We start from the raw sequence: 23,697 nt of genomic DNA, 5'->3' as shown, positions 1-23,697 counted from the left end.
AAATAAATGAATATTGAGGAAGCCAGTTGCTTGGAGGCACGAGCATTTGGGAACGTGCAGGAAAACTGAGTATAACGGTGGAGAGAGCAGGACAGGGAGAGAAGGTGGGGGCAGGTAATGTCCAGATAGTGGGGGACATCCAGCTATGGGAAGGAGGCAGGATGTGGGGGCCCACCCAGGCAGGGAGGAAAGTCAGCTATTGAGAGTGGCCTGTCCCAGTGACACCTGAGGCCCTTAGCTGCTGGAGCAGAAGGAAGGTGGAGAGATGGCCTGAGCCAACGAGCAGGAGCAGAGCTCAGGTTTGCAAGAGGTGAAGGAGGGGTGGGGCCTGAGGTCAGGCCCGAAAGGAACAGGATGTCTGTGTTGGGGAGGGAGGGATGAGGCAGTGCCAAAAACCAGCTCCTGCTCAGTCCAGCTCCTCCCTACCTGGACCAGTCCCAGGAGCCCATCCCTAGCCTCCCAGCTACAAATACACCCCGGGGCTGGATACCAGATCCCTTCACAATGCTGGTGGTCCATGGCCTGGATCCTTTGCTCAGCCTTCTCCTCCTCTTGCTCCTGGACCCCCACAGCCCTGAGGGGGGCCATCCTCCTCAGCGAAGGTTTGAATACAAGCTCAGCTTCAAAGGACCAAGGCTGGCATTGCCTGGGGCTGGAATCCCTTTCTGGAGTCATCATGGAGGTGAGGGACCAGCCATGCCCAGGGTTTCTCAGAATGCTGGAGCAGCTGACCAGCTCTGGGTGGCTGTGACTTGGTGGGGAATGGGCCTGCCAGTAATAGCCTCTGCCCAAGATGGGGCCAGGACTGGGACAGATAGTGCCAGGGGCCCCAGGACTTTCCCTAGGCCTGTCTCCCACTCCACCACAACCCCAGCCTCATCCACCAGCCTCAGTTTCTACTCTCTGCCTCTCCCCTTTTATGCTCTGGGACTTCTCTCTTCTCTTTTTCCTCTCCTTGTAGGATCACCCCCCAACCCTGCCTCTTTGACCCATGAACACACACGCACACCCTCACATGCTGAGTCCTAGACACATAGATACAAAGCAACTTGGACCAGCACAAACCTACAGTCTGTCAGGTGTGTGGCTGTCCATGACAACTGGGGGGTTACTGGAGGGCTGCTGGAGGGAGGCATCCTCACAGCCAGCTATTTCACCAGCAGGGCCCCTAGCCCTGCCCTATATGTTTGTTGGGTGGAAGTAAGAATGAGAGCATCTTAGCCCATGCATTGTGTTCAGGGCTTTCTAAATCCAGGCCTACAAAGAATCCATCTTCTATTTGGTTTTGTTTTAAAAAGAGTTTTGAGGAGTTCCCGTCATGACTCAGTGGTTAACGAATCCGACTAGGAACCATGAGGTTGTGGGTTCGATCCTTGGCCTTGCTCAGTGGGTTAAGGATCTGGCATTGCCGTGACCTGTGGTGTAGGTCGCAGATGCAGCTCGGATCCCACATTGCTGGCATAGGCTGGCAGCTACAGCTCCGATTAGGCCCCTAGCCTGGGAATCTCCATATGCCGTGGGTGCGGCCCTGGAAAAGACAAAGATAAAAAATAAAAATTTAAAAATTAAAAAAATATTTTTGAGGATGTATAAGGCCTATGTAATAGAGAGGAGCTTAAATCAGGAGCAAGCAAGAAGAATGGGACTTAAGAGTTGAGGCAGGAAATGAGTCCAGTTGCCAAAATTATGCTGTAAAGTCAGTCCACCCTTCAGAGCTGAGCCATTGACCTGGTTCAGAGACTCCTAGCAGGCAAACCAAAGAAAGAAATCAAATCCATTGTGTATTTCTGTGTCTATGAGATGTAAGTTCTGAAAAACAGCATGACTGCATGATTCCTAAGACCAGAACAAATATCTCTAAGAAGACAGGCCCTCTCAGCAGGGCCCTCCCTCACCAGGGCCAGGAGGTAAACAAAGGACGGGGGCTGTTCCTCACAGCACAGGGCCAGGCCCCGCCTCAGGGACACTCACTGCCCTGGGCAGTATCAGGTCTGAGGTGTCACAGGCCATGTGGGGGAACAGGCATATTCGCCAAGATCACCCAGTAATGTTCATCATTCATTCATTCATTCATCTTTTGGGAGTTCCCTGGTGGTCTAGTGATTAGGATTCAGCATTTTCACCACTACAGCTCAGATTCAGTCCCTGGTATGGGAACTGAGATCTCACATCAAGCCACTGCATGCCTCAGCCAAAAACAAAACAAACAAACAAACAAAACATTCATTCATCCTTTTATCATACCTCACTCCCACACCCTCTGTGACTAGCCCAGAGGCATAGGGCTGAGTCAGGTTCACAAAGCCCACAGTATGGGGTGAGGTCCCATGAACAACCCACATGAGGGAGTTCCTATTGTGGCTCAGTGGTTATGAACCAGTGGTTATGACTAGGATCCATAAGGATGTGGGTTCAATCCCTGGTCTGGCTCAGTGGGTTAAGGATCCGGCATTGCCCTGAGCTGTGGTGTAGGTCGCAGACTCAGCTCAGATCCCGCATTGCTGTGGTTGTCGTGTAGGCCGGCAGCTGTGGCTCCGATTATCGATTAGACCCCTAGCCTGGGAACTTCCATATGCCACACTTGCGGCCCCAAAAAAGAAAAAAAAAATCTACATGCAGCAGAACGAGAAGCAGGGTAGGCAGTGGACAATCCTTGCCTCCTGCAAGTCACTTCAGAGGCAGAGGTGGTTTCCACGAGCCCCAGCACTCCTGGCCTGAGCCTCCCTGCCCCCAGCCCTGGCCTTTGCCGAGCAAACAGGGTGGATTAGCAGTCTCCGGAACATCCCAGCAGGGACTGGGCCCTGGGCCAGGTTCCAGGCTGGCAGGCCGCAGGGGAGGGGAAGGGAGCCAGCTGGGGTGGGGTCTCTCATCTCCCTCCATTTCCTGCCAAGCCTACCTCAGTTTCCCGCCCCTTTCATCCCACCCCCCACCCCTCACCAGAGGTAATTGTCACACAGACCATCCTTCAGCCTTTCCTCAGCCCACCCGCACTTTCATGCCTTCCCCACCTTGGAAGGTCCAGCCTCATGTGGCTACTTCACAGCCTGGAGTCCTGGCCCTCCGCGTGCTTCCTCTGTCAAGGAGCTCCCCCGTGTTCTGTGGCCTCAGGCACATCCTTTCTCTCACAGGCCCTCAACTGAGAAACACAAAGGACTGGACACAAATCTCTCTCACGGTGGAAAAAGCTTGTGCTTTGGAGACAGAGTAGAGTTTCACTTAGTTCCTTAACTTTTCTGAGCCTCAGCATCCTCATCTGTAAAGTGGGGGTCTTATGAAAGCAGACCACACAGATGTGCGGTGAGCCTTAGCTGTGAGAAGGAATGCAATGTACTCCCTGCAGTCTGGCCTTCATGGCCCTTCCCTGGCAAAGACCCATCCAGCCATGCTGGGCTCCAATTCCCACTTGTTCGGTGGATTCCTGTGTCCGACCAGCCGGCCTGTTATTTGATGGTCGTGATGTCACCTCCTTCCTCCTCCTAGAGCCCAGCCTAGATCAGTGAGAGAGAAGGACTGGGGAGCAGGGCCGGTGGGGCCCAGGCCTTGAGCTGCCCCGGTTTGCAGATGCCATCCTGGGCCTGGAGGAGGTGCGCCTGGCCCCATCCATGCGGAACCGGAGTGGGGCTGTGTGGAGCAGGACCCCTGTCCTCTTCCCCGCCTGGGAGGTGGAGGTGCAGATGAGGGTGACCGGGCCGGGGCGCTTGGGAGCCCAGGGCATGGTGAGTGGCCCCCACCAAGGTCCAGCAGAGGGCTTGAATCAGGGAGGCTGGAGGTGAGCCTGGGGTTCCAGTGCCCTGCAGGGACCCCGAGCTGAGCAGCTGGGGCCCCGCAGGCTGTGTGGTACACCCGGGGCAGGGGCCAGGTAAGCTCTGTCCTGGGGGCGCTGGACTCTGGGGATAGCATCGGGATCCTCTTCGACTCCTCGGCTGAGGATACCCAGGTAAGTCATAGTCTCCCGCCCCCCGCCCTGCCTACACCCTCACTCTCCTCCCTGTGCCAGTGGCTCAGGCCGCTTGTCGCCTCCCACACAGAAGAGCCCTGCTATCCGCGTGCTTGTTGGTAATGGGCACAACCCCGACGAGCCACTCGGGTAAGTGCTGCCTGGGCTGACCCTCACCCCATCCCTGAGCTTTAAGGGGCTCAGAGGTTACCTCCACTGCCCCCGATGACCTGCCCCAGCCTCTGATGGGGAGCCCCCCCCTCCTAGGGTGGTGCCCTCCTTGTTGACCTCTCATCTGAGCTGATGGTGCTGCGCTGGGGCTCCTGCCCACTGGGTCCCAGCTCTACCTCCTCTGGCCTGGAACCAGAGTTTCCTTGCTCTTCCCGGGAACCATCCCACTGAGTCCTCCATTCATGCAACACAACAGCCCCAGGCCAGCGGGGGTGGTGAAATGACACAGGGTGGGGTCTAGCGCAGTGCTTTCACACACATCCTCTCATCTTGACACTCTTGAGAAGTGGGGATCAATTCGTGCCCAGTTACAGGTGAGGACACTGAGGCCCAAACAGGTGAAGTAACTTGCCCCAGTTCACGCAGCTGTGCACAGAGCTGAGATTTGAGGCCAGACTTGCCTGTGGAAGGCCCACGCCCTTCTCCGTGCCTGCTGCCAACCAGCCTGCCAGCCCTGTCCCTGTCTCCTAGATGACGTGGCTTCCCATCCTTCCCCAATCAGGTTGCTGCCTCAGCAGCTGCCTCCTCAGTTTGTCAGTGTCTCTCAGCAAACATCCTTTAGCTCATAACAATTAGAATAATTGCTAACATTTATGACCTGAGCTTACTGTACGCCAGGCTCAGCGCCAAGCACTTCACATTCATTTCTTGGTTAAGACTCATAACAATGTTATGAGGTAGTTTCAATTATTATCCTTTTTTAAAGATGGGGAAACTCGAGTTTGGAAAGGTGAGGTAACTCTCCCAAGGTCACACAGCTCTCCCTGGCTCTGAGCCCACTGAAGGTAGTGGTGACAGACAATCCAGTGTGAGAGCGCCCAGAGAAACTCAGAACCTCTCAGGCTCAACGCCCCTAACTCTCAGAGCCAGCTGCACTGCCCCCCGGTGGGGGGACAGGCTGGTCATACTGTCCTTGGCTGCTAAGGTGATCCAGTCTCATGTTGTCTGTCCTGAGTCAGTCCTGCTGCAGCCAAACCTGGCAGAAGGGAAAGAGCAGCTGTACCCAGAGGGAAGCCAGTGGGAGATGGTAGGAGGAGGTGGTGGGCCTGGAGGATTGTGGGTAGAAACCCCACTCCTGATTCAGGCTCTGCCCCCTAGGAAAGATCCCCAGGGAGGCCCTTGGCCTCTTCTGCGAATTCCAAGTCCCAGCCTCCTGCCAGGCAAGGCTTCTTGTTCCTCTCTCTTCTGCCATGGGGGCAGACCACAGCCGGGGAGGCTCAAGCTAGACAGCAGGGACATGTCCTGTACCAGTGAGGAGGGGTGGCACCAGAGCCAGGGGCAGGACGGCCTCTGGGACCACCCCTACTTGTCAGGCCTTGGGTCCTGTGTGAATTGGCTGGATTGCACGTGCCCACAGGGATGGAGCCAGCCGGGTGCTGGGGTCCTGCCACCGGGCCTTCCGGAACCGGCCGAACCCCTTCAGAGCACGGATCACCTACTGGAGGCAGAGGCTGCGTGTGAGTCGCCCCTCCTGCTTCTGTGGGTCCACTGGGCGTGAGGTGGAGATTACAGGGCTTGGAGTTTTGTGAATGCCCATGACCCCACATACCTGTGTCACCACACAGGGTCCCTGGCACACACGGGCAACACCCACAGGATCCTCCTCCCCACACAGACTCCTAACTGGCCCCGAGGACATGCTTGGGTGGGCCAGGATGAGACTAGATGTGTGAGCCCCTCCACACGGCTCTGACAGCAGGCCCTGGGGCTGCCAGCCGGTCTTCCAGTCCAGGGGAGCCCTTGAGTTAGGCAGGGACCATCCCCTGCTGGGCTCAGGGGAGAGGAGTGGGCTCCCTCTACAAGGGGCTCATGCCTTCCATGCCCCTCAGGTATCCCTGAACAGTGGACTCACTCCCAGCGACCCGGACGAGCTCTGCGTTGACGTGGGGCCTCTGCTTTTGGCCCCTGGAGGTTTCTTTGGGGTCTTGGCAGCCACTAGCACGCTGGCAGGTGAGTGCCTTCTGGGCAGGTAAGAACAGAGGAGTGGTGCCTGCTAGACACCCCTTCTAAGGGGCACTGGGTGTGAGGCCACCGTGTGTGACCCAGTAAAGCCATGAGCCATCTCTGGGCCTCCGTTACCAGCACAGGAAGGTCATGTCTGCCTTGCAGAGTTGCAAAAAGTCTCAAAAAGAATAAAACATGAGATTTTTTCCCAGTATCGGCACCACAAGAGCCCCTAGCTGAGAATTGTGGGGCAAGAGGAAGAGGGACAGCCACGAGGGACATTTAGGGAAATGGAGCAAAGCGATGTGATGTAACGGGAGTCCTGTGGAGAGACTCAGCTGGAAAGCAGGGTGCAGCCGGAGGTGGGAGTCCTGGGATGCCAGGACTTTGATCTTTAGACTCTGGGCCCCAGGGACTATGGAAATTTGCAGAGGAGGAGAGTGACATGGTCAGACCCACGTAGAGGAGGTGCCCTCTGTGTAGCTGCTTCTGCCAGTAGCAGCCAGGCTCCAGGCCTGAGGGTGTTGCTTGTTCTGCAGCCATGGCTCTAGCTCAGGACTGTCCAGGTTTCCCTCTCATCGGGGCTCCCCCCAGCTCTGTGTGTGGGTCAGCCCTCACAGCCCACCCATCTGCTTGTCTGGTGCTCACACCTTTCCTATGAAGTGAGCAGGTCAAGGGTCAGAGCGGCCCAAAGTCAACCAGATCACTTGCCTGCCTGGAACATAATGGAAGCTGGGGGCAAGGGCTGAATGGGTGAGTGGCTGGGTGGGGGCCACCTTCCCTCTCCGCCCCTATTTACAGATGACCATGATGTCTTGTCCTTCCTGACCTTCAGTCTGAGTGAGCCGGGTCCAGAGGTAATGCCAGCCCTGGGCCTGCCCCAGGGGGAGGGCTGGGGGAGCGGCAGCCCAAGGATCTCTCCCCTCCCTGGATGCTCTGTTCAAATCCAGCTGCCAGACCTGTCATTCCAGCTGTTGTCTGTACCTGCTTGCTGAGCTCTGCTCAGGCCAAGCCTTGTGCTGGGCAGTGCTGGGGGCCGGAAGTGACCCAGCGCCAGGCCCTGTCTTCAGGGACTTTCCGGCCTGGCTGGGAGCCGTGGGAGTACAGGGGGCTCCTAACTGGCCAGGAAAGCAGGGAAGACCGCATGGAAAAGATGAGTTTGAAGGGACAGAGGGAGTGGCACGGACAAAATGAGGCCTAAGAGAGCTGCTGGGGTCTGGGCTGCAGCAGGAGGAAAGGGTATGAGGATTGGCCACAGCAGGGCTGGGAGAACTGGAAAGTTCTGGGCCTAGTGGCTGAGGTAAAGGAGAGCCGGCTTGGGGTGGGGGAGCACGTCCTCCCCATGCTGGGGTAAATGTTTGCACAAGGAAGGGGACTGGGCTTGTGGGAAGACCCCTTTGGCCCCCAGGTCACCCCTGGATTTAGGGCCTGAGTTTTTATCTTCTTCCTCCAGCCCCCCCCGCAGCCCTTCCTTGAGATGGAGCAGCTCCGCCTGGCAAGGCAGCTGGAAGGGCTGCGGGCAAGGCTGGCCCTGGGCACCAAGGAGGAGATGATTCTGAAGCCAAACTCCAAAGTCCAGGAGGAGGGTAGGGATTCAGGGAACAGGCAGGTGGTCCAAGGGCCCATTCGAGTGTCCCAGGATCTTCTTCCCTTCAGACCAGGGGTCCTGTACCCAGTGGGGAGATGGAGGCCTGAGGCAGCCATATATGAGCAGACTCTGGGGCGCAGGTTCTGAGTCCTGTCCCTGTCACACCACCCAGACACATCTTTCCGGGGAAGAGTCTTGGTGGGCCAGGAAAGTGTGGTTTCTGCCCCAAGCCAGGGTCTGTTGCCCCACCCCAGTGGGCTGCCCATCCCAGCTCTGCCCCAATCCCCAGGGGAAAGAATCTTTGACCTGGAGGAAACACTGGACCGATACAGCCAGATCCTGCAGGCTCTCCAGGGTCTCTCCAAACAGCTGGCCCAGGCTGAGAGGCAATGGAAGAAGGAGCTGGGGTCCACAGACTGTGCCAGGCCTGAGAGCACCTGGGTGAGTGGACTCTGTGGTAATCAAAGGTTTGCCTACAGGCCTGGAGAAGCTGAACTCCCCAGGCACCAGTGGCCTCCCTCTGTCTAGAAAGAGGAGCAAGCACTACACTTGGGCACTCGCCTCCCCCGAAGTCTGGAGGGAAAGGTGGGCAGGGGTGAAATGCTGCAGGTCGCAGGATGGGGAGAACTTGCCAGGCAGCAGAGTGTGCGGGGAGGGCTGCTCTGCACAAGCAAAGGCCCACAGAGCCCCATGGCTGGGGCCGAGGAGAGGAGTTGCCAGGTATTTAGATGTGGGTCTCTAGACAAGTGACAGAAATAGACCGAGTGCTTATCTGCATGTAGCTCCACATGTGATTTGATTCACATACGCTTGCTTAACGCTCAGATGCACCAGAATCCCCGTTTCTCCTCCACTGACATCCTGGCTTCCCCCTGGGAGTCATGTCCCATGGCATACCCAGCCTGCAGCCTGAGAGCCAAGCTCAGTCAAGATGTTAGATGCTGGGCAGAAGAGGCGAGCAGCCCCTGTGGGCTTTGCTGAGCTCTGGCAGCTCAAGGTTTGCCAGAGCAGCTGGAGTAGGGCAGAGGAGAAGGAGGCTACACTCAAGGGCTAGGTCTTTCTGACCCTACTGCCAGGCCCGGAACTCCCCCTGCCAGATTCTGTCCACCTGAGAGAAGCAGCAAGCTCTCCAGGTCACTCAGAAAGACAGGGGCCCAAAAATTGGGAGTGGTCGCCTGTACCCCGGGAAGAGAAGAGGAAAGGACTGGACTGGGCTGCTGCCTCCTTCTGGGGAAGGGAGGGATTCTGAGAAAGCCCCTAGTCGGCCACTGTCAAGGGGAAACCAGCACCCTCAGGGAGAGGGGTTTGCCAGGAGGGGGAAATCGGAGCCCAGATGGACAGGGTCAGATAAACCTAACATATCCAAAATGAGGAGGGCCCGGGGAAGGCCTCCAGAAGGAAGAGGCTGCAAGTCCCTGGGGAAGATGGAATCTGAGAAGAGAGGGGCTGTGCCCTGGGCCCTAGAGAAGAGGCTGGCACTCCCGCAGGACTCAGCCAAGGTCAGTGCCCTACTCCATGGACAGCTGACTCTCCTCCAAGACCTGCAAGAGATGAGGTAAGGGCACAGGGTGGGGAGGATCCCGGGGGAGAGGGAAGAGGAGTCCCAGTCCACTGATTTGCTTCTCTGCCTGAAGTCCCCCCATTAGCCCACTATTCTTTTTTTTTTTTTTTTTTTGTCTTTTTAGGGCCACATCCATGGCATATGGAAGTTCCCAGGCTAGGGGTAGAATTGGAGCTGTAGCTGCCAGCCTACAGCCACAGAAATGCCAGATCTGAGGCTCATCTGAGACCTACACCATAGCTCACGGCAACACCGGATCCTTAACCCACTGAGCAGTGCCAGGGATCAAACCTGCGTCCTCATGAATACTAGTCAGAATCATTTCTGCTGAGCCACGAAGGGAACTCCAGCCCATTATTCCTTTCAGTGTTTCCTGAGCACCCAGCACAAAGCCTGGAGCCCAGGGAAGAGCTAGGGGCAGAGTTAGGTTTGTTGAGTTGACTTGAATTTAAGTGAATTAAGTTTAAAGTTTTGAATCTCCTAGTTTAAATACAATTCCCTGAGACATTCTCACTCCAGGGAGAGTTAATAAATTTGAGCCTTCCTTCAGTGATAGCTTCTGGAAGGAGGAGGCATTTTGATGGGATTCTTGGAAGGAGTACAACCAAAATCAGGCCCAGTTGGAGGGAGCAGGGGTGGGGGTAGAGGGGGGCAGTCCTTAACTTCATTTTACTCACCTTCGGCCTCCCAGCATCCCACTCTAGTCCTCTGGAGTTACCTATGAAGCCCTGTCATGAGAGGAGTGTGGCTTCAGGTTGGATGCTATGGCTGCGGCCCAACCCCCTTCCTTCCTCCCCCACATCAAGATGCTTGAGGATGGGACTATGGGAAGAGAAAGAGGGGCGGAGGACCAAAAGCAGAGCCCAGGGAGCCTGGGTTTAAGAATGGACAGCTTTAGGGAGATGCTTCTCTGAGCTAAAACTGTCTCAGGATCCAGGAAGAAGGTTTAGGGTAAGAAGACCAGCCCCCAAGAAGAGGCCCTATGAATGGTACCTGTTCTCCACCCAGGTGCTGCCTTAGGGGATTATGGGAAATGATTAAGCAGTTTGGTGTAATAAGAAAGGATAATGAGTTTTCTCCCTTGGTTTCCATCCTGCACTAGGGATGCAGCTGCTCACATGGCCTCAAGAGCCCAGGTCTTCTACCTACCTGAGGGCACCAAGCATCATTTCTTAGAGCTGGCCCAGATCCTGAGCCTCCTGCAGAAGGACCTTCGGGGTCCAGCGGTGAGAGGGAAGGAAGGGGTACCATGGGACTCAGCCCCGCTTTTTCCAGCACTTCTGTAGCCCTAGACCCCACCTGCCTTGCCCCTGCCCTCCCGACAGGAACACCTGTGTCTGTGTGTGCATGCAAGAACACGGATCACATCCTCTCTCTGCCCTCTCTGCTTTCTGGAGAGTCCCACAGACTCTCAGTACTAGCAGAGCCCTGGAAACCACTTGGTCCAACTCCCACAATAACCAGAACACAAATGGGAATAGGTTGTACCCAAGAGCATTCAAAGCTCGGTGAAGGCTGCTCTTCCCTACCCCTGCCCCATCTTTCTCTTTCCCTTGCCCTCTCCATCACACCGTCTTTTGCTCTCTAATTCTCTTATCTCTAGAGCCTTCAGCCTCCCGATGATCCCAGATGGACCCATGGGAGCTGGGGTGGGGGAGGCAGTTTTGTCCCCCCCCCCCCCGCTCTACAAGTTCTGTGGATAAGAGCCAGGGTAGTCCAAGCCTGGGAAACAGAGCCCACAATGACCTAGATTCCAGGTCCCCCTCCCTCCTTCTGGGTAAGAAGCCGACCTGGGATCTTAGAATATCCCCTTTCAGAAAGCAGCAGCCAAGGACCCCCGCCCACCTGGCCGGCCCCCAGGGATTTTCTCATGCCTTCGGCCTGGCATCTTCCTGTTCTTCCTCCTCGTCCAGACTGTAGGCTTCTTCTGCTACGTACACTTCAGGTGGGCCTTCCCGTGGGCAGGACTTCCCATATCTACTTGGCATTTCTTGGGTCTGGGTCATAATCATTGGGGCATTGAGGCCTGTGGTAGGGGTGCCTGTCTGGTCCACCGGTTGGCAAGGAGCAGTACCCAAGTTAGGATCCATTTTTTTTTTCATTAGAGACTACTGACTACCTGCTCAGCCACTGGTCCCATCTCAGTCCTGCCCTCACAGAACTCACTCTCTAAAGTGAGAAACTGACAAGTAAATGACAGTCACATCCTTTGTGGTCAGTGTTATGATGGCAGGAAGCTCAGGGTCTATAAGAATGCAGGAAACTGCACCTGATTCAGCTTGGGGAGATCAGGGAATCACCTGGAAGGGATATTTGATATGGGTCATCAAGGCAACTAGGAACTTTCCAGCCTGACAAGGTAAGTCAGGATGATACAGAAGGAAGAGCATGAGAAAAGGCATGGAAGCATGAGAAAAAACAAACAAACAAAAAAACCAGAATAGTTTGGAGAAAAAGTAGCAAGTTCAGTACTCTTAGGCAAAGGGTGGAACCAGTTTTTGAAACTTGGCAAAGGGAATTTAAAAGGTTGGTGGGCAGAGTTCCCATCATGGCACAATGGAAACGAATCCGACTAGGAACCATGAGGTTGTGGGTTTGATCCCTGGCCTTGCTCAGTGGGTTAAGGATCTGGCATTGCTGTGAGCTATGGTGTAGGTTGCAGATGCAGCTCGGATTTGGCGTTGCTGTGGCTGTGGTGTAGGTTGGCAGCTGTAGCTCTGATTTGACCCCTAGCCTGGGAACCTCCATATGCTGCCACTGCGGCCCTAAAAAGACAAAAGACCAAAAAAAAAAAATTAAAAAAAGTTGGAGGGAGGTCACATTTCTGCTTGAAGAGTATTTGTAGATGAATGAAACATTTAGAAATACTAAGGTGTGCTAAGGAGCTCAGAAATAGGACAGTCCTTGTTGGTGGAATTTCAAGACAAGAAGAATCAGTATGGGCTGGGATGGTCCTAGAGGAGGACTAAAATGCACTGAGTTTTAAAAGCAGAGTGGGAGAGGGAATGACCTTCAGTTGTGGAGAACAGCAAAGGTATGTGGTGGAAATGATGACAGGCTTATGTGTTACACAGGGATGTTATGCTGGCCATAAGGCTGGAGCTACCTGCACAGACCTTGAATGCTGGAGGAAAGTGTGGTCCTGATGGAGCAGGTCAAGGCAGCTATAGAAGTCCCAGAGGAGGGGGTGCTGTGGTGCAGTGTGTAGGGAGATGAGTGTAGCAGGTGTAGAGTGTCTAGTCTCAAAAACCCAGACCTGAGAAGCTCAAGTAAATTTCTTCTCTTCCTAGCAGCAAGCAGGAGCTGGACAAGAACCTTCAGGACTATCTGTCCACAGGCAGCCTTCCTCTGAGTCCAGCACCACAAATCTCTAGGGCTCTGGGTGCTCTGAGACGGCAGCCCCTCTACCCCAACATACATGCATGACCTGCCTCAAAGCCCTGAAGAAAATGTCCATGACTCAAGACTAAGAAATCGATATATGCCTGGAGGATGGAGGGCTTGGCCAGTTTCTCTCCCTCTGGGTACCCACTTCCTATCCACACCTTAGCTTTCAGAGGCTCCAACCTTATTAAAAGTGATTTCCCTCTCCCCATGCTTTAATATACTCATTTACCTTCCAGCTTTCCCTTAATCTCTCTGAAGACTTCCATCTCTTTCAGATAATAGCTAGGAGTGAGGTCCAAACAGGCAAAGAGGCCAAGGGCTGGCTTGACTTCCAGAAGACAGTCCTTGATACTCCACAGGCCCTGAGCTGTGTATAATTCTGTCCCCACATTTATTCAGAACAAAGAGTGGTCCAGGTGCCTTTCCTGGTCCTGCCCAGCCAGCATCACCAGGAACAGCTATTTCTCCCTGCTTCTTATAGCTCCAGGGGTCAGCAGGGAAGGCGCACAATTAAGAACTCTGAGAGGCAACCCATGGAGCCGTAATTGGGATTCCCGCTCTGCTTCCCTTTCCCAGCTGCTGGAGCAGCGGGTCGAAGAGGAGGTTGGGGTAGGGCCCGGGGCTATTCGCTATTCGCATCTCTCAGTGAAATCCTGGCTATTAGCGACCCGGGGGAGGAGGAACTAGGGGGAGAGTAGGAAATAGGGTTCTGGGCGCGTAAAAGCGCAGCTCATTCCCCCCGGAGAGCGAGCCCCCCACCCCCCACATCGCGGCAGGCCCCAATCCGCTGTGGCCAGCGGAGCTTGGCATTGAAGGAGGGACGTGGGGGAGGCGGGAGTGAAGAGCGTGCACGTGGTCCAGCCTTCTCAGCCCCGTGCATGCCCCCCGCCCCCTGTGAGGAGGGGTTTGGGGAGGTGGAGGCGGGCCCGGGCAGGGGCGGGCGGTGGGCGGTGCAGAACGTGGGGCGCCTGCCTGCGGCGGGAGCTGTCCCCGAGACCTAGTGCTGAAGTAGGCGCAGACGTGCCTGGGTGCCCGGCGCGTGGTACCCGGCGCCCGGGCCAGCGAAGACCATGGCGTTCATGGTGAAGACCATGGTGGGCGGCCAGCTGAAGAACCTCACTGGGAGCCTAGGGGGCGGCGAGGACAAGGGGGACGGGGACAAGTCGGCCGCCGAAGCGCAGGGCATGAGCCGAGAGGAGTATGAAGAGTATCAGAAGCAACTGGTGGAAGAGAAGTGAGTGGCTCCAACGACCCTCCCCATCCTAACCCCTAATGAACCGTCCTGCCCACGCTTAGAGGAGTCTCAGACCCCGAGCCTCTCCCCTACTTTTCTAGACGCAATAAGAAACTGGGAGGTGCCCTCTAGGCTGCCCCCAGAGCCACCCCATCTCAAACCCAGAAACCCTGCTCCACTTTCGCCTTCGGGTCCAGGGAGTGGGGGAAGGGGCGATAGGGCCCTGGGACGAGGTGGGGGCACGTGCATTTCTGACGAAATAAGTAATCCCTTAATCCGATCTGGTCCCAGCCGTCTGTGTCTTCCAACTGGAGCTCCTCAGAGCCTGAAACTCTGAGAAAAGCGGTGCAGCTGAGGGGGAAACCAGTTGTGGAAACAGATCCTGAGATGGAGGCACTCACAGATATTGAGGGTACTTGTGTGAGGACAATGCTGGACAAAAAGGCAGCTGGGGTGGAATCAAGGGCTGAACTCTAGAGCTAGGCTGCTTGGGTCAGGTCCCAGCTTTGCTTCTTTTTAGAAGGGTGACTTTAGGCAAGTTACTTAATCTTTCTGTGCCTCAGTTTCTTCTTCTGTAAAATGAGGATGGTAATCATAAAAAGTGCCTTATATTTTTTTGAGGGATAAACTTTAATGCACATAAACCACTTAGTGGAGCTCCTGGTACACGGTAAATCATTGAATATTAGCTCTAATTATATCACTTAGTCGTAATAACAGTTTTGTGAGTTGCAAAATCTTACCCCCATTTTACAAAAGAGGAAGGTAAGTGACCTACTCAAAGACATACCAAAAGTGGTACGGAAGTAGAGCCAGGACTCGGACTCATGTCTGTCCTGAATGTCTCCCCCTCACAAGACACAATCTGTCAAGAAGGGAAAAAGACTCAGTCAGAGGCCACAAGGGACATATATTAGGGTCTGCAGAGAGAGCCAGACAGAGTGACGCCCCTGCCCCAATAGCTCCGTCTAGTAACTGGTGTGGAGGTGATAAAGGGCTCTGTGATAGGAGAGAGGTGGCAAAGATTGCAGCAGATCAGAGCACCAAGTAACCAGCACACAGGCCAGCAGGTGGAAGCATTGTTAACCTTGGCCAGGACGCAGAGACCCTTCCAGCCCCTTCCTCTCAGCCCCCACCCATTCTCTCAGCCCTGTCCATGATTCTGGCCCTCGTGCCCCCGCAGGATGGAGCGGGATGCACAGTTCACTCAGAGGAAGGCAGAACGGGCCACGCTGCGGAGCCACTTTCGAGACAAATACCGGCTGCCCAAGGTAAGCTTAGGGGCTGGGGCTGCAAGGAACATCCAGGACCCTGAGCTCTGGGCTACAGACTCCTCTGCAACTCTCGAGGAGGGTTTGACGAAATCCTGATACTCTCACTCATTCATTCATTTAGTTTAGTGCTGGGCACTCAGAAGTAGTCTAGTCCTTCTGGAGCCAGTCCAGGCCCCTTCTCAGAGTCAGGCCTAGACAGGCGAGAAGTTGGAAGGCAGTATACTTTATGCAGGGGTAAAATCTCTTGGACTTTGAACACTTAGGGAGGGGAGCAGATGGGGAGAAGGCAGTACTGTGGGCCAGGCACTTGACCTTCACACTCTTACATAACCCCACAGTAATTCTACCACATAACTACTACCCACATCTGTAAATAAGGAAACTGAGCCTCAGTGAGATTAAGGGACTTGGTTAAGGTCACACAGCCAGCAAGTGATGGAACTGCGATCAGACCTCAAGCCTGGGCGTGCTGAGCCTGCACTTGCTCCAGGACCCCTGGCTGCCTTCTAGAGTATGGAGTCTGTCTGTAGAGAGCAAGGTACCCCCTCAGTTGGCTGAGTAGCCATAAGGATGCTTCCCTGGGCACTGCAGCACCAGATGGGCATGTAAGTGTTCTACTCCTGTTGCCTAAGGAGGGAACTGAAGAACAAGCTACTCCCAGTGCCCATATCATGCTAGACTCTGAGGAGAAACAGAAGTACGGGCTACATGGAGTTCCCGTCGTGGCGCAGTGGTTAACGAATCCGACTAGGAACCATGAGGTTGCGGGTTCGGTCCCTGCCCTTGCTCAGTGGGTTAACGATCCGCCGTTGCCATGAGCTGTGGTGTAGGTTGCAGACGCGGCTCTGATCCTGCGTTGCTGTGGCTCTGGTGTAGGTCGGTGGCTACAGCTCCGATTCAACCCCTAGCCTGGGAACCTCCATATGCCGCGGGAGCGGCCCAAGAAATAGCAACAACAACAACAAAAAAAAAAAGACAAAAGAAGTACGGGCTACAGTACACCTGACCTTGATCTTCCACTGGAATTGGAAGATCAGATATGTGAACATCACATTTACCCATTCAACAAATGTTTGCTGAGCCCTTGACGGCCTCTAACTCCCTACGGGGCATTAGTCTTTTGAAAGGCTCTCAAAGTGAGAGTTAAATCCAGCTAGGAATAGAGTCAATCCTCAAATGCTTGCACTAAGTATATAAGGGACACAACTCCTGCCATCAGGGAACTCTGAGTCCAGTAGGAGAGAAAAGACTTGGCTGTAACTGAGCAAGACATAAAGTAGAAAGCCCCAGGGCCCCCAAAGAGACAGGGAGGTGCAATGACAATCAGCAGGTGGGTGCTGCACAAAAAAGGCACAGATGTCAGAATCAGGGACATAGGTTGAAATCTAGCTCCCCCACTTCCTAGTTGTATGACTTTAGGCAAGGTACTTAAGCTACCTGAGCCTCAATTTCCTTTTTTTGTAAAATGGAGAAAACAGCATCTACCTCACAGGGTTGTTTTGAGAATCACAAGCACTCAGCTCAATGTCAGCCATGTAATAGGTGTTTGACAAATGGAACCCATCACTGCGATTAGTAACATCCTTCAGGACAGTTAACGACAGTCAACACACAACTTGGCTGACTCAGTCTGACGCCCAGGTACTTTCGTGTTGTCATCACTCACTATGCTGCTGTCTTACCTTCAGTATCTCAGAGTGAAGTAAGCCGGCGGACAAGTGCAAGGTCTCCATATTCAAGTGGCAAAAGCTCGATCCTGGGATGGGGGAGGGGGACTGAGAGTACTGAAATACGGAACTCCAGAATCTAGGGGCCTGGGACCCAGTCCAGACCTCCTCCTTGTCCCTCGACTCTGAGTTCCCACAGACCTCCAACCCCACCCCACCCCTTTCCTTCTTCCCTTCAGAACGAGACAGATGAGAGCCAGATCCAGATGGCAGGTGGAGATGTGGAGCTGCCCCGGGAGCTGGCCAAGATGATTGAGGAGGACACAGAGGAGGAGGAGGAGAGGGCCTCGGTCCTTGGGCAGCTGGCCAGCCTCCCTGGCCTGGACCTTGGCTCACTCAAGGACAAGGCCCAGACCACACTGGGGGACCTCAAGCAATCAGCTGAGAAGTGCCACGTCATGTGACTACATCCCCTGGGGTTGCCCACTGGGGTGACCAGAGGGCTGGGCCCACATAAGCACTAAGAGCATGTCTCACATTCCAGGGTCCCATATCCCATCTTGGCTTTTTTCCCTGCCTCACACCAGCCCCTTCTCATCCATGGCTCCAGTCTGCCTTCCACACTCTCTCTCTCCACTGGGAGAAAAGTCCCCATTCCTTGCCCTACCCTTCAGGACCCGCCCTCCCTACTCTGCCTGGGGAAGCCTCCTAAGATTGTAAGAATAGGCCTGACCCTCTCTGGCCATGGTCCAAAGTTTCTGCACACAGGAGCACCTGTAGAGGAATACACAGAGGGACACAGAAACCCTGGAAGGTGTAGAGGCATATGCCACAGATGCATCCTGGCACACACAGACGCAAACACAGGCCAGCTCCTGAGTGCCTATCCCCTCTAGACATCAACACTCAGATATGCTTAGAGGGGGCTTTAGGCAGATACCCTCAGCAGGCAGGAGGCCTAAATACAAGTCTCCACATTTATTCTCCTCAAAACCCACTGCCCTTTCTGGGTCTCATTTCATCATCTATAAAATGGGGATGGACTGGGTGATTTCTAAGACTTTCTAACTTGGCCCTCTCTGGCCCCTTGGAGTCAAACCCACACTCCTCCTTGGGCAAGGCAGAAGCTGCAGCCATGGCCTCAAGTGGCTGCCACTGTGGGCTCTGGCTCTTGGAAGCTGAGCAATGCTATGTGAGGGGGCCTACTGCCAAGGATGAAGCTGGCACTGAACAGTAGCCCAGGCAGCTCCAGGCCTTCTCTGGGCCTAGGGCCCAGCCAATTTCTGTTCTGTTCCTGTAGTTCTCTCTCTGGATTCCATAGCTGGATTTTCTCTCTCAACTCAGTGAAAAATAAAAATTCCAAATGACCTGCCTATTCTCCCAGTTCTTACTGGCCTCCAGGAGTCTTGTGTTTCCCAGGCCCCTAACCCAGCCCTTGGAGGGGTGTCCTCTCCCTCCTCAGCCGTAGCTTGTAGGAGTTCCAGCCCCTGTAAGATATCCAAGCTCTACTCTCAGGGCCCTGGGTAAGGGCAGGGTCCTAGTATTAGTCGACTGAGCATCAGTTCAGTCTGCAGCCAGATGAAACAGATCTGGGCTTTGGGGAGGATGTGGGAGCCAGCTGGATGGGCTGCAGCTGGGAAAGGCAGGGCCTCTGGGTCATTACCTGAAACTGAAGGAGGTGCCAAGGCTCAACTATGGCTCTTTCTCTTACCTGTGCCTATATGCCTCTCTGCACCTTGCAAATGGAGGGTGTAACAAAAAGAAGGCAGAGCAACTCTTTCCAGCCCTGGCACTGCTGTATGATTTCTGAGCAGGTCCCTTTCCCTCCCTGAGCCTGTTTTTCTTGCTGTGAAATGGAGAGTCCCTCCCTCAATAACAATAATACATTTCAAAAGGTGACCATCTGTAAAGTCCTTGGCATATGACACCATATCAATCAGTAGTAACTCATTCTTTAAAAGGAAAGTGAAGAGTCCAAATTTCATCCTGCTTACCACTGGGAAGCGGGGAGGTCCAGGAGACCAATCAGGAGGCTCCACAAGCAGGCCATCCCAGGGGCCTGAGAGGAACAAGGTGCTATAGGCCGACCCTGATGTCCCCGCTTGGCACCAGCCTGTGGAGAAGCCAGCCAAGATTTACAGGTGGAACAGCCATCTAAGGGTTTGGTTTCAAGGGCGAAGCTTCCATTAGGCCTCCCTTTTTTTTTTTAAGGGCTGTACCCACAGCATATGCAGGTTCCCAGGCTAGGGGTCGAATTGGAGCTACAGCTGCTGGCCTAACTCACAGTCCACAGCAATGTCAGATCCTCAACCCACTGAGCAAGGCCAGGGATTGAACCCACAATCCCATGGTTCCTAGTCAGATTCATTTCCACTGAGCCGTGATGGGAACTCTAAGCCACCTTTTTAAAATAAAAACAAGGAACATATAACCTGGGCCATAGGTAATGTTGGGAGGGACAAGAGGAAGAGAAAGAGAGGATGAGGAGTTTGGAGGGTTAAGGGTGGCAAGGGACGAAGGCCTAGGATCTGGGCAGTGCTGCTCAGGCTGTCGTGCCAGGCCTTCTCTCTTAAGCATCCCTGGGGCAAGGAGCCTGGGCCTCTGAGCTGCTCCTAAGCAGCCCACACCCCCATCCCTGGGGGTGGTCACTGGACAAAAGCCCCTCCTGACCTTCCTGGAGCTGGAGGAGACCAAGTTCCAGCCCTGGGCTGTGCAGAAGGGAGCACGGGCCTCAGCAGCGTCAGCAGCAAGACCCACGTCAGCACTCCGCCCTCCAGGGGCCTCCTGCCTAATGGGATTGGACAGACCCCTTTCCCCTCAGTGGTTTGCAAGACCAAGAGCAAAAGAGGCAGGGATGTGGGCCGTGGGGAGGCTGGAGGGTTAGCACTCACTAAACCCTCACAAAATGGGCTGCTTGGGGCCTGAGGTCAGGGAGGGGGCTGAGCCCCCACACTGATTACTTCCTCACAGCCTGAGAACCCTAAGAAGCTCTGACCTGTCTGCACATCCCTGGAATCGAGACGGGGATGAGGCTCTGTGGGAGAAGGAGCTGGCTCTGGGGCTCAGGCAGAGATGGGCAAGAAGGGGAGGCTGAGGGGCCCCCAAGTTCTGCTGGCCTCGCCTGCCTCCCCCTTCCTTCCTCTGCTCTCTAGGCTTCTCTGTCAGTCCCTGTCCCCTCATCTGTGTGCCCCACCCTCTGTCTCATTCCTGGCTCCTATGTGTCCTACCCTGACGCCCTCAGTGTGGGGCAGGCCTGCCCCACTGCCAGCCCTATTACTAGACCTATGCTCTGGAGTTCCCGTTGTGGCACAGTGCAAATGAATGCGACCAGGAACCATGAAGTTGCAGGTTCAATCCCTGGCCTCTCTCAGTGGGTTAAGGATCCAGCATTGCTGTGAGCTCTGGCGTAGGCGGGCAGCTGTAGCTCTGATTCAACCCCTAGCCTGGGAACCTCCATAGGCTGCAGGTGCAGCCCTGAAAAGCAAAAAAGAGCAATGCTCTCCTCCTATCCTGCTTCACGCCCACTCAGACAACCACTTTCTCCAAGGCTAGTCCACCCTCCTGGTGTGATGTGAGGGCCACAGAGAAAGGCACTTACCACCAAAACTTGCCCTTCCGGACTGATTATATAAAGTCCCACTGTTTAGGGCACCAAGACTTTAGAGAAGGCCACTGCCTCTCCAGGCCCTTCCTCCTGTTCTTCTCTCCTTTCCGCCTTCTCGCCCTGAGAGTAGCCCTCCAAGCCCCCTTTCACTCTTTCAGGCCGCCCTGTACACTTTCACTCTCACCCTCAGGTTTTCTGGCCCCAGAAACAGGGAATTTCAGGGAGGTTGGTGACAAGCCCTGGCTCCTGCCCAGCTCAAGTCCCCTTCTGCCTTCCATCCCCCAAGATGGCTCAGGCCTGGTTCCCAGAGGAAAAAGGGGTGCAGAGAGCAAATGACTCTCCGGAGGCCAGTGAGTCTCCAGGGAGGAGTCTGGGAGGGCAGTGATGGGTTAGTTCTGAGGATCCCCCCTTCCCCCAACAGCCAGATGGTCTCTCCTCAAACATGGGAGGCCCTGGCAGGGCAGGGGCTGGGACATCTGGGGGAATGTCCGTTGGCTGAGCCTGAGCTGCTGGCAGTGCCTATTGACCCAGCTGACTCCTGAGGCTGGCTTGGGGGTGGGGAGCCCAAAGCCTGCTGCCCTGCCTCCCACCAGGTGCCTGCCAGACATCACTGTTCCCGGAATCCGTGTGAGGCTCAGAACAGGGGAGCCAGGGTGGGCTGGGTCCAGGAGAAGAGTAATACTGAAGCTGCCTTGCCTTTATTTAGTGAGAACTGTGCCTGTATGATCCTGAGTGTAAGTCTGCATGGGGTCTACAGGGCTTGTGATCTTGTATGTAGCTTTCAGTGTTTTTGTGTCTGTGGCCCATGGCCTATGTCTGTGTATCTATGGGATTTCCACCATACAGGTGTGGGTGTGTTACTCTTGGGAAAGTGGTCCTTGATGTCCTCCCTTCCCTCATGCCCTAGCCTCAAGGTCAGGGAGGGGTGAGATGGCAGCTGGCCTCTGAGGATAAGGATCCTTCTATTTTTATTTTTTTTATCTTTTTATTTTTTGTCTTTTTAGGGCAGCATCACGGCATATGGAGGTTCCCAAGCTAGGGGTCCAATTGGAGCTACAGCTGCTGGCCTATGCCACAGCCACAGCCACATCAGATCCAAGCCATGTCTGCGACCTACACCACAGCTCGTGGCAACACCAGATCCTTAAACCACTGAGCAAGGCGGCTAAGCCACGCTGAGAACTCCGACAAGGGCCCTTCTAAATGACCTCCTATCAGGAATCAAGTTTCGGAGTTCCTGGTGTGGCTCAGTGGAAACAAATCCAACTAGTAACTGTGAGGTTGCAGGTTCGATCCATGGCCTTGCTCAGTGGGTTAAGGATCTAGTATTGCCGTGAGCTGTGCTGTAGGTTGCAGATACAGCTGCGATCCCACATTGCTATGGCTGTAGCGTAGGGCGGCAGCTGTAGCTTGATTCCCCTAGAGTGGGAACTTCCATATGCCTCAGGTGTGGCCCTAAAAAGAAAAAAAAAGGGGGGAGTTCCCGTCATGGCTCCGGGGTTAACGAATCTGACTAGGAACCATGAGGTTTCGGGTTCTATCCCTGGCCTTGCTCAGTGGGTTAAGGATCCCACATTGCTGTGGCTCTGGTGTGGGCTGGCAGCTACAGCTCTGATTAGACTCCTAGCCTGGGAACCTCCATAGGCCTTGAAGAAGCGGCCCTAGAAAAGGCAAAAAGACAAAAAAAAAAAAAAAGGAATCAAGTTTCTGTACCCTAGGGTTAGGCCCCTGGGAGACAGAGGGTCCAGGCTCCAGGCTCAGGTGCTGCTTCCCCAGCTCGGCCCAGTGCTGGCTCGGCTAGGGGACTTAGGGGAGCAGGGAGGACAGGGCAGGGTGAGGCACTCAGACGCTGGGGTTTGGGGGCTGTCTTCCTGCACTTTGAAAGTGTCTTAGGTACTTTCAAAGTGTTAACGGTGAGAGGTGGAAAAAACTCGCTTCTAGGAGAAAACTGTATTTAACAAGCACATTAGTAATTTCCCATAGGCCTCTGTCATTTGAAAAAAATTCTATGGAGCCCCACCTCTGGCTGGCCTGCCTCCCTCCCTGGCAAGTGGATTAGACACAGGACCAGCCTGAAGGGTATCTCAATGTTTTGTCCAGGGAGGGCCCTTCCCCAGGGCCTCCTCCTCTGGCCTCTTCTGTACCCAGTCCCCCCAAGGGGGCTCATGCCCTTCCATATCCACATGTATAATAACTTCAGGCCTCTGTTCTCAAGAGAACCAATGCCGATATTACAAACAACTGGGCCCTGTGGGCCAGTCCTCCATCCCACCATGCTTCTATTCAATTAGTCTTTCACAAACCCCATCCTTCCTAATTCCCACTCTCCCTCCCACTTAGTCTTCTCCATTCACCCACCCATGGGCCCCTTCATTCCCCTCCTCCCTTCCTCTATTCTACTCACTGAAGCTTTTAAGTCTAGCCCATTCTCAGAGAAATCTGAGCGCATTCTTCTGTCTAGATTTGAAAATAACATTTTATCGAAATCTTACTATGTGTCAGGCTCCTGTACAGTGACTAACTTAATCCTTACATATTGCCACGGCACATGGCATCTTCATCTCATTTTACCAAGAAACAGGCTAATCAATGGGTCCCAAGCTTCAGGGCCAAATGGCAGGGACAGGATTTTAGCCTTGCCTCCTGCCCTCTGGGCCCCTGCTCTACACTGCCTCCCAATGTCAGGCCAAGGGCTTCAGGGAAATTAGGTCCCTCCTAGGGTTTCCTTCCCTGTACAGCAGCCCTTCAGTGTCTGCATGGAAGTCTCAGCAGCTAGGGAACTCCTGCCTTGGTGGCTTCCCAGGGGGTGAGCTGCCTCTCCCTTAAGTCCCCAGAGATGCTCCTGAGTACCATTCAGACCAAGACCTGGGGGAGGGGGCTGCTGGAAACCACCCCAACTTGGGGGTCCTGGGGGGCTGCACATGAGCACAGATACCCTAGATGTCCCTTCCCCAGTCCAGCTCACTGGCCAGAGTAAGAGGGGTGAGCCGGGGATCCTGTCTTGGGTAAGTAAGCATACAGGGCAGAGCTCAGAAGTTTGCCAGGATTGCACTCCCGCCATTGAGCCCTCCTCCACATGCAGATAGGGTCTTGCCTGGGCCCCTGGATCCCCTCAGGGCTGAGGGCAGGAGGAGACGTGACTCTCATTCCCTACCACCTTGTGGCCTCCCCCAGGTCACCTGGCTTTTTCTGGGGCCCCTCTAGCTCCAGCCTGTGAACAGGGACTACCTCGCCTGTTTTTTTTTCCCAGGGCAAGAAGAGAAGAACACA

General features: G+C 54.7%; 2 protein-coding genes across 7 annotated transcripts; both read left to right on the top strand.

Moving 5' to 3' along the window:
• Positions 1 to 471: 471 nt before the first annotated feature.
• On the top strand, positions 472 to 12,852 carry LMAN1L (lectin, mannose binding 1 like). Of its 6 annotated transcripts, none has more exons than XM_047796110.1 (13): positions 473 to 682; positions 3,562 to 3,716; positions 3,830 to 3,937; positions 4,029 to 4,087; positions 5,526 to 5,625; positions 5,998 to 6,118; positions 6,914 to 6,969; positions 7,566 to 7,698; positions 7,990 to 8,141; positions 9,188 to 9,255; positions 10,364 to 10,487; positions 11,079 to 11,206; positions 12,552 to 12,852. In XM_047796110.1, exons 1-13 carry the CDS (start codon positions 505 to 507, stop codon positions 12,685 to 12,687), a joined length of 1,518 nt encoding a protein of 505 aa, XP_047652066.1. In that variant the 5' UTR covers positions 473 to 504; the 3' UTR covers positions 12,688 to 12,852. The 6 variants fall into 6 exon arrangements, with proteins under 6 accessions (XP_047652069.1, XP_047652071.1, XP_047652072.1 ...); XM_047796112.1 differs by having other exon boundaries at positions 475 to 682; positions 12,555 to 12,852; XM_047796113.1 differs by lacking the exon at positions 7,566 to 7,698 and having other exon boundaries at positions 472 to 682; positions 9,073 to 9,255.
• A 64-nt stretch (positions 12,853 to 12,916) lies between these two features.
• Positions 12,917 to 18,190, top strand: CPLX3 (complexin 3). The gene is made up of 3 exons (XM_047796117.1): positions 12,917 to 13,882; positions 15,066 to 15,153; positions 17,063 to 18,190. The coding sequence occupies exons 1-3, from the start codon at positions 13,719 to 13,721 to the stop codon at positions 17,285 to 17,287; spliced, it is 477 nt and encodes a 158-aa protein (XP_047652073.1). The 5' UTR covers positions 12,917 to 13,718; the 3' UTR covers positions 17,288 to 18,190.
• Positions 18,191 to 23,697: the final 5,507 nt, after the last annotated feature.

The sequence above is a fragment of the Phacochoerus africanus genome, chromosome 9 (genome assembly GCF_016906955.1).
Source record: "Phacochoerus africanus isolate WHEZ1 chromosome 9, ROS_Pafr_v1, whole genome shotgun sequence".
Taxonomy (NCBI): domain Eukaryota; kingdom Metazoa; phylum Chordata; class Mammalia; order Artiodactyla; family Suidae; genus Phacochoerus; species Phacochoerus africanus.
Note: the sequence above shows the minus strand (reverse complement) of the source record. Positions and strands in the feature narration are given on the sequence as shown.